This window comes from Haematobia irritans, chromosome 4 (assembly GCF_050003625.1).
Source record: "Haematobia irritans isolate KBUSLIRL chromosome 4, ASM5000362v1, whole genome shotgun sequence".
NCBI classification, from domain to species: domain Eukaryota; kingdom Metazoa; phylum Arthropoda; class Insecta; order Diptera; family Muscidae; genus Haematobia; species Haematobia irritans.
In genome coordinates, this window is record NC_134400.1 from 63,735,821 (window position 1) to 63,746,292 (window position 10,472).

Below are 10,472 nucleotides of genomic sequence, written 5' to 3' on the forward strand. Positions count from 1 at the left end.
TGTGATACGGTCGATGTTGATGAACTGAATTCTACATTTTTGCAGAATCAGCTTAATACGGTAGGAGAAACTGATCACATTTTTGGTAGTGCTGAAAGTGAAGGAGGGTTTTCCTTTAGTTGCATCTCACATGACGAGTTGATTAGGTTAGGTTAGGTTAAAGTGGCAGCCCGATTAAGATTCAGGCTCACTTAGACTATTCAGTCCATTGTGATACCACATTAACTAAAAGTACCTATTACATATGGGCACTTCTAGTTTTAACCGCTGAACCTTCTTGATTATTTTTCTTTGTTGAACCAACCAGATTGTTCCAAAAATATTAGCAGACTGCTTAAGTTAACGTTTTCCATATCCGCCAGTAATCTGAAGCTATATGCTCCTAAAAGTTGCTTGCGCTTTACACAAAATGCAGGACACTCACACAAGAGGTGTTTAATTGATTCTTTTTCCTCCGCATCATGACAGCTCATACAATAGTCATTATACTTCGCGCCAATAGTTTTTGCAAAATCTCCTATCAGGCAGCGACCCGTTATAGCAGATATCAGGAGTGATACCTGACGTCTCGAGAACATTAGCATATCTAGTGTGCGGTTTAAGTTGAAATGGGGCCATATTTGCTTGGTGTCGTTACAACCCTTGCAATTCTCCCATCGAACATTTGCCATCATAACAGCCTTCTCACGCAGCATGAGCTTGCAGGTAGCTAGGGGCATACCAACAAATTCTAGTTCCCCTGGAATATGTAAGGTAGCCCCTAGCCTTGGCAACTCATCCGCTTCGCAGTTCACCGGTATGTTCCTATGGCCAGGCACCCATATTAGGTGAATATTGTACTGCTCAGCCATCTCATTGAGAGATTTGCGGCAATCGATGGCCGTTTTCGAGTTGAGGAACACAGAGTCCAAGGATTTTATTGCAGGTTGACTGTCTGAGTATATATTAATGCCCACGAGTTGATTACTGCCTTTTCTTCTATCAAGTCGAATGCCCCTGGCAATCATGGTCTTCCTTTAAAATTTTTTAAAATAATTTTTCCACATATCTGTGGCATGCTGCTTCATTTGGTTAATACCATTATAATGACTTCGACTTTTCCAGCTGGTTGGAAAACAGCCAAAATTAACCCTATAAGAAAGAAATCAGATAATGTACGCTCGGACAGTTACAGACCCATATCGCTTTTACCAATTTTGTCGAAGATTACGGAATATGTCTTGAAGGTACAGCTCAATGCACATTTAGAACAGCGGAATTTACTCAGCACATCAGCACATCAATGGGGTTACTAGGGTTGACTGAAGCCATTAGGCGAAGTATTTCGAGTAGTCAAGTGTGTTCACGGTTGTCTTTGGATTTGGAAAAGGCATTTGATAAAGTAGATCATTGTCTGCTGATTCACAAATTGCATTCTATATATGGTTTTAGCACTGTGGCATGTAAATTATTATTGTCCTACTTGATTGGAAGGAGTCAATTTGTTCAATTAAATGACAAATGTTCACAAATTTTGTCCGTCCGAAGTGGTGTACCCCAAGGATCTGTCCTAGGACCACTTTTGTTTATACTGTTTATAGATGATTTATTCAATGAAATAGATGATTGTTTGCCTTTTTCTTACGCGGATGATATTCAACTGCTTTTCACAGGAGAAGTGCAACATATTGATGTCCTTCAGGCTAAAATGGACTTTGTCATGAAATCCCTATTCGATTGGATGAATTCTAATAATTTTTCTATAAACGCTACAAAAACGAAAGCCCTATTTTTTCCTGCGAACTCCTGCCGGGACCTTCATTTGAATTATAATGGTGTACTCATTGAGTCCGTCCGTAGTATTAAGTGTCTTGGGGTCACTGTTGATGACAAGCTTTGTTTTGAGCATCATATTGATAACATAGTTAGGCTAATCAACATGAAATTGCGTCAATTGTATAACTCGGATCTAATGTTACCTTACTCGGTGAGGGAGAAGTTGATACATGCATTAGTTATACCCCACTTACTCTATTGTATTGAGGTTTATAGCGGTACAACGGGGGAGAACTTGAGAAAGGTGAAATTAGCAGTGAATAGAGTAGTACGTTATCTATATTCGCTTGGACGGTTCGATCATGTCTCGGACTATGTTCGACGCTTCTTAGGATGTTCCTTCTCAGACTTTGTTGATTTAAGATCGCTGTTGTTATTTTACAAGATTTTTAAGACACAAACTCCTCTTTTTCTTGTCAACTTGTTTGCTTTTGGACGCTCTCGTCGCAATCAATTGATTATTCCAACTGCCAGTCAATACATGAATAAAGCATTTCATGTGAGAATTGGTAGACTGTATAATAGTCTGCCGAATACTTTGAAGCATTTTGATCTATCCTACAACACCTACCGAAAGAAACTTCTTCAATATTTTACATCAGCTTGATGATTAAAGATAAAGATAATTGACTTAAAGATAATGCAAACATTTTTTAATGAGTAGTCTCCTGACTCGCGAATAAAACATATATTTTAATTTCAATGGGATCCAAGAACATTATCAAATTTCATACATGCGAGCATATAATAATGCAAAAAAAAGAAAAAAAAAAACAAAACAAAACAAAACAAAAAAAAAATATTTATATATAATGTAATTGATATAAGATTGCTGATTCAATTGGTCATATGAGATTGTTGTTTTTTTATATTTTTTAGTAATTGATGCTTTATATTTTAATATATTGTAATGCCCGTTAGAGTAGTACATTGTAATTCATCAAATTGGCCCTTTAGAGGCTTTGAATTGCTTAAATAAATGGAAATAAAAAAAAAATAAATTACAAGAATATAACAGCAGACATCGGCTGCTGTTTTTTTGCAGATTTTTTCCCCCATGAAATCATCTGTTTCTTAAAGAATAAATTGTACACAATCAATGCTTTAAAATAATTCCATTCAAGTATTGACAAAATTTGATAAAAATATATGCGTAGTCATATATATTTGTGGCTTAAATCTACTTTAGTACAAGTGGTATTATTGGTCCAATTTTTGACTTTTCGATTCTAAACACAAAATGTAATATATACCACATTTTTCGGAAAGACCTATTTTCGGAGTTACGGGACCCTAAAGTTTTCATAATCATATATATTTGATTTAGTATCCATCGCACATAATCATCCTAAACGTAATATATTTAGAATAACATGAACCCGGAGAGGTCCTGGGTTCGCGTTAGCCCACTTTGGACTCTGTCCATAGAAAAAAGTCTCAAACCATGGCCGAAGGCCTGCCACCGATCCACTTTGGGTTCCCGTTAGCCCACTTTGGACCCTGTCCATAGTAGAAAGTCTCACACCTATCGCCATTTTTCAAGGGTCGGTATCTCGAAAACTACGCTCTTCCGACAAAATTTTTGCTTTTTGCAGATTTTTTTCCCCCATGAAATCATCTGTTTCTTAAAGAATAAATTGTACACAATCAATGCTTTAAAATAATTCCATTCAAGTATTGATATAATTTGATAAAAATATATGCGTAGTCATATATATTTGTGGCTTAAATCTACTTTAGTACAAGTGGTATTATTGGTCCAATTTTTGACTTTTCGATTCTAAACACAAAATGTAATATATACCACATTTTTCGGAAAGACCTATTTTCGGAGTTACGGGACCCTAAAGTTTTCATAATCATATATATTTGATTTAGTATCCATCGCACATAATCATCCTAAACGTAATATATTTAGAATAACATGAACCCGGAGAGGTCCTGGGTTCGCGTTAGCCCACTTTGGACCCTGTCCATAGTAGAAAGTCTCACACCTATCGCCATTTTTCAAGGGTCGGTATCTCGAAAACTACGCTCTTCCGACAAAATTTTTGCTTTTTTTGAAAATACCGATTTTCAGATATCGATATCTTTTTTTTACTTCACATTTTCGCTTTAAAATCCCCTCTTCTACACTCTTAGAACTAGCGTGGATTCAAGTTTGCTCTCGAAACGACAGCATGCATACTCGAAGGGCAGGTCTACTGAGACCGCATTGCATGAACTAGTCAGCTTTATTGAAAACTCACTATCTGTCAAAGAATACACAATCGTGGCGTTTCTAGACATCGAAGGGGCGTTCAATAATGTCCATCCGAGCTCGATATTAAATGGACTGACAACTCTGAATGTTCATCCAGGTATACTTAACAGGTTGGCTGATAAGTCCCCGGTCGGACACATAGATGGCGTCGCTAGTATTAAATGAATATTATTTTTATACCAACCTTCAAATGATTCGTGTCAAAATTTGACGTCCGTAAGTCAATTAGTTTGTGAGATAGAGCATCTTTTGTGAAGAAACTTTTGTTATTGTGAAAAAAAGGAATTTACTGTTTTCTGAAGGGAAAAAATACGGTGGAAGCAAAAACTTGGCTATCGCTGTGGTCGGAAAAAATGTACGGTCACAGTTCGGTCCTCAAAGTAATGCCAGATGTGCCTAACGTAGTGGATTACACCCTGGCAAAACCACTTTTCGACAAAAAGTTTGAAACTCTGATACCCAACAGTGTGGCGTGGTGTACACAGACCCCGGAGAATAAAAGACATATATATTTCAATACTGATGGCTCCAAATTGAATGGACCAGTGGGGGTTCGGAGTATATTCTAAAGATCTGGAAATTCGAATAGCGAAAAGATTACCTAATCACTGTAGTGTTTTTCAGGCTGGAATATTGGCAATAAGAGAAGTGGTGAATTGGCTGAGAAGTAATGCTCCAAGCAATATTGGCATTAATATATACTCAGACCGTCAACCTGTAATAAAATCCTTGGACTCTGTGTTCCTCAACTCGAAAACGGCCATAGACTGCCGCAAATCTCTCAACGAGATGGCTGAGCAGTACAATATTCACCTAATATGGGTGCATGGCCATATGAACATACCGGGGAACTGCGAAGTAAGGGAACTAGAATCTGTTGGTATGCCTCTGGCCACCTGCAAGCTCTTACTGCGTGAGAAGGCTGTTATGATGGCCAATATTCGATGGTTGTAACGACACCAAGCAAATATGGCCCCATTTAAACTTAAACCGCTAGTGTTTCAAGGCGTGTGTGAACTAGTGTTCTCAAGGCGTCAGATAGCACTTCTGATATCTGCTATAAGGGGTCGCTGCCTGATAGGCGAATTTGAAAAAAACATTACTGGCGGACCTGGAAAACGTTAACTAAGCAGTTTGTTAAGGTTTTTGGAGCAATCTGGTTGGTTCAACGAAAGTAAATAATAGAGAAGGTTCAGTGGTTAAGACTAGAAGTGCCCATATGTAATAGGTACTTTTAGTTAAATGTGGTATCACAATGGACTGAATAGTCTAAGTGAGCCTGAAATTTAATCGGCCTGCCACTTTAACCTAACCTAACCTAACATACATTCAAAAAAAAATTATTTGTTTTTAACCACTTTTGCTAAAGTAGATTTGTTCCGAAACATGTTGGCATGGAGCCCAACTCCACGAAATGCTAGTGTGTCAAAAACCTGTCTTATTTATAAATGTTCATGTGTATAACCGCAGAGAATGTTTTCATATTTCACAAAAATGTTGGCAAAGATTCTGCATATTTTAATTATGTAAAATGTCTCTATAAAGGATGCTTCATGGTAGTCACAGTCTCGACTTTAAGAATTCATATCTGAAGGTGAAATCGGTTGATGGTATTTCCTCAAAGAACAAGCATACATCGGGTGTATTCAATTACATCAAGTCAATTAAACTCATAAGCTTGCGAAAAAGCAAAACTCCTTACAATGTATGTAAAATTACGCAACTATTGTCAGAAAGGCCCGAGTCTCTTCCAAAGTTACACATGCTATTTTCAACTCGGTTAAAGCCCCAAAAGTTTTCAATAGTCCGAAAATTTTTAAAATGAACGTCATTTCTGTGTGAATGAGATCATAATTTATACTTGGAAAATCAAGAAAATTCCATCTAATGGAAGAGTGTCTTATATTAATTTAATATTTATATAAATTGTTCACCTTTCAATGGCTTCATGGTCATTGAGGTTTGGCAAACCATTTCGAGCGTGTGTACCATTTTTGCGATTCTTTCGTCTACCTGAAAAACATGGATGTTTATATAAGGTATGTATGATTCCCGCAAAAGATGAAACATACGTTCTCTGACTTTCTTCTTATAATCAGGGTCGCTGCGACGTTTACTATCGAAGTAAATACAGTACCCTATAAACAATGTTCCGGCCACTCCAGCAGCAATCCCAATAGCAGTTTTGTTTATTTCTAACATATTTATAATTTAAACAAACTAATTTCTTCGTCTCTTTGCAACCATGTGATATTGCAATGTATCAAAGTGGAAAACTAATAGTGTTGGGAAAGTAAAGAATATTTGATTACAAGTACTCGTTACTGACAAATTTTTTGGGAACTCGTTACTATTAAATGAGTACTCAATATCTTCAATACAATCCCAATATACACAAACGTTTGAAAAATGCAAAATTCAACAATTTTTCAAATAAAGGTAAGTACTATGTTCGCTTTTCGCGTTGAATTTTCGTGGTTACTTTATTAAAACAGTTCAATATAAAGCAGACAAATTAACTCAATTGATGCGTAGTTTCTTGTTCCTCTAGATTTCGGCAAGACTTTACAGGAATAAGTTTGTTTTCATTTATAATTTTGGTTATTTAAGGAAAAGTAATCGCGAAAATAAAGTTGTTTTCAACTCGAAAACCGAATATAGTACCTACCCTAAAGAAGAGCACTTTGTTCGGTTGTAGAGTTGAAAATCACAAGAATGTGATATCCTGCTATATTATTGATATGACATATGTTCGAATTATTCAACGTCAATAGACACTCGTTAAATTGTGTAATCCCAATAAGCACAAACGTTTGAAAAAAGCTAAATTTCAAAAACTTTTTTAAAAAAATTCAAAAGAGTAGGGGAATATTCAACAAAAAATAGGTATAGCATATTGCCTAGTTCTAAGTTCGTTTTTGCGAAAACGAATATCTTCATTTATCTCCGTAACTAGGGTCTCAAGCCCAGGGATGTTAACTTATTTATGCGAAATAATATACCTGCCTATTTTTTCGTGCGAAAAATCCAGGGTTGTATAAGTATGTGTTTGAAAATGCTCAAAACAAAGATTTCGTATTTATTCCGCGCTAACGTTTTTTATATGGAGTATAACAGTTTTTCGTGCGAAAACGTTATCTTATGACGTTTTCTTTTCTTGTAAAAAATTCGCACTTTTTGTGCATTTTGCCCGGAAAATGTACTTTTTAGGTTCTTTTCTAAAAAAAAACAGGCAAAAGTGCGAAAAGGCTTCGAATTCTGTAGTGAAAATAGCGCCACGCATGGAGGCATAAGCCTAGTACTTAGATCACGTTTTCGCACGAAAAACTGTTATACTCCATATAAAAAACGTTAGCGCGGAATATATGCGAAATCTTTGTTTTGAGCATTTTCAAACACATATTTATACAACCATGGATTTTTTGCAAGAAAAAATAGGCGGGCATATTATTTCGCATAAATGAGTTAACATCCCTGGGTTTGAGACACTATTTACGGAGATAGGGTGGGTACTGTGTTCGGGTTTCGAGTTGAAAACCACTTTATTTTCGCGATTACTTTTACTTAAATAATCAAAATTACAAACGATAACAAAAATATTCCCGTAAAGTCATGCCAAAATCTAGAGGAACAAGAAACAGCGCATCAATTGAGTTAATTTATCTGATTTATATTGAACTATTTTAATAAAGTAACCGCGAAAATTTCAAGTCGAAAAGTGAACATAGTACTTACCTATAGATGAAGATATTCGTTTTTCGAACATACTGCTTAGTACTAAGCAGTATGTTCGAATTGTTCAACGTCTATTGACGTTAAATTGTATAATCCCAATAAGAACAAACGTTTGAAAAAAAGCTAAATTTCAACAATTTTTTAAAAAATTTTCAAAGGAGTAGGGGAATAATCAAGTTGAGAAATCCCAATAAACACAAACGTTTGAAAAATACTAAAATTCAATAATTTTTCAAACATTTTTTCAAAGGATTAGGGTAATATTCAAGTTGAGAAATTGTTGAGAAAATCGCGTTCTCAACAAAAAACAGACATTACCCTCAACAGTAAAATTCAACACAATAGCAATAATTTCTCAATTGGAATCCTCAAATTGAAATGCATCGCTACTCAATAATTTCTCAAACAGTTTTCAACGTGAGAAAAATAAAAAATTAGCATTGTTGCGAATACTTTCAAACCACAATTTGTATAAAAGTCAATCCTAATTCCAACTGAAAGTCAATACTAAATTTCTAGGGATTTTGTAAATTTTATTATTTTTTTCGTTAACAAATATAATAATCTTAAAAATAACATTAATAATATATAAAAATAATAATATAATACCAATCAAAATGTAATTATCTTATTAAACGTATTAATAAATAAAACTATGAATACAACTTAAAATATCTTAAACATTTTTACATGTATAATTCCATTTCCTCCATAATGTTGGTGTCAAATAACTTTTAATTAATATGCTGGCAATTTGAAATAATTACTATCGAGGAACTTGCTGGCTTGTGTGTTAGAATAGATTCCAGCAAGAGGAAATCACAAAATATCAACCTGATGACGGGATGTAAATTGATGTAATGCACATTTTCATCCAGAAGTTCTTGATATAGGAATTGTTGCACTTTGTTTTAATTGGTTGCACTTTGTAAGTTTTCTGAAAACTTTTCTTTGTTGTTTCCTTCATTGGTTTTTCATCGGCCAACATCTTCCAAGAATATACCATCCAATGATTTTAGTTTTCTGCAAAAAAATCGAGTTTTGTGATTTCCATTATGTTTTCATTTCACTTTTTATTTTGACTTACCAATTTGTATATCTTCCAACTGACCACGTACTTCGTGATTTCCTCAAGAACGTTGGTATAACAAAATTGTTGTTATTAAAATACTGGCAATTATCAGGAACTTGATGACCAGATAATTGGAATAAATTTCCAGCAATTTCAATTCACAAAATAGCAAATTAAACCGATGATGCGATGTAAATTAAACTATCGATGTGATGCGAATTATCATCCAGTAGTTGTTGATATGGAAAAGCATAAATACCAAGTTTTTTTGGTTGCACTTTGATTTATGGAAAATTTCTCTTCTCGATAAGCCACTACCATTGTTCATCGGCCAGCTTCTTATGTGTCCAAGAATCAGCATCCAAATATTTGACTTCCTTAAAGTTTTCATTTCGTGTTTTAGTTTTACTTACCAATTATTATAAGCAATTTCAATTGATTATTAAAAAATTTCCACATTTTTTTATTTCTTCCACGAACTTTGTTGTCCAAAGTAGTATTGAAAACCATGTGGTTTTTTTCGTTGCATTTCAGGGTAGTGTTTTGTCAAAGTTTTCTCCAATCATCTTCAACACATTTTCAAAGTTTTCGTCAACATTTTGCCAAATTGGTTGTAATTCGCAAACAACTTGAAGATGTATTGAATATGAGCTTTTTCAAGTCAAGTTGAATTTATGTTGAAAATTATATTTACCCTCAAACTGAAGAGGTGTTCCATTTGAAAAACGCTCATCCTGTGTTTATTGGGATTGTTGAGAAAATCGCGTTCTCAACAAAAAAAAAAACAGACATTGCCCTCAACAGTAAAATTCTACACATTAGCAATAATTTCTCAAGTGTTATCCTCAAATTGAAATGCATCGCTACTCAATAACTTCTCAAACAATTTTCGATGCGAGTCAAATTAAAAATTAACATTGTTTTTTTTGTTTCTTGGTGTTTTATTCGATCTTTCTCTTTTTAATAAAAGTCAATAGTTTTTCAAGCTTAAGATCTTCGTTTTCTTTATTTTTTTATTTTTAATCCATTATTCCTGATATTTCGCAATTTTCACTGAATTGCTTCTTCAGAGGGTTATTTGATCTATAATATTATTATTGTTACGAATTTGATAATTATAGATATAAGTTTATTTAAATTAGTTTCCGTTAATTTAAAATTTCAAATTGTAACGATAAAATTTCGCTATCACTTGTTGGAATCATCTATTAATTTTCTAGTATTTTCCTGAATTTCTTTTATGTTCTTTTGTTTGCTTATCGAAATGTTAGTTCTTACTCTCTCATAGAATAGCAACCCCTTTGCTTGTTATTTTGCATTCTCATTTCATCTCAAACAAACTGGAGCTGCCGACAACAGGCAACAAGGCCCAGCTTCAAAAGCGTCTACTGGAAGAGTTTGAAAGGCGTAATATGGACATTGCGACGCATGAGTTTGATTATAAGGTAGACATTGATGAATCAATACTCGTCAATACCAGCAGTGTAGAAACTCCGTCTGTGGCTTCGAGTGTTGTAGATTACACATCAATGCTCAGTGTTTTGAGTAAAATGATGGAGGAAAACTCTAGAAAAATCATGGATGAGA

The 10,472-nt window shown here is 34.5% G+C and overlaps 1 protein-coding gene and 1 long non-coding RNA gene across 2 annotated transcripts in view; both read right to left on the reverse strand.

The window, feature by feature from the left end:
* Tom20 (translocase of outer membrane 20) overlaps window positions 1-6,358 on the reverse strand; it is a 21,133-nt gene extending 14,775 nt beyond the window's left edge. The window contains exons 1-2 of the mRNA XM_075304756.1: window positions 6,151-6,358; window positions 6,013-6,091 (exon numbers count right to left, since the gene is read on the reverse strand). Of these exons, the coding sequence (XP_075160871.1) occupies window positions 6,013-6,091; window positions 6,151-6,280 (209 nt within the window). The 5' untranslated portion in view covers window positions 6,281-6,358. The remainder of the gene's footprint in view (window positions 1-6,012; window positions 6,092-6,150) is intronic.
* Window positions 6,359-8,325: 1,967 nt separating this feature from the next.
* LOC142234944 (uncharacterized) lies at window positions 8,326-9,221 on the reverse strand. The gene is made up of 2 exons (XR_012721759.1): window positions 8,901-9,221; window positions 8,326-8,836 (listed from the first exon to the last, which is right to left on the reverse strand). It is a non-coding gene; the product is annotated as an uncharacterized LOC142234944 (long non-coding RNA).
* Between the last annotated feature and the right edge of the window lie 1,251 nt (window positions 9,222-10,472).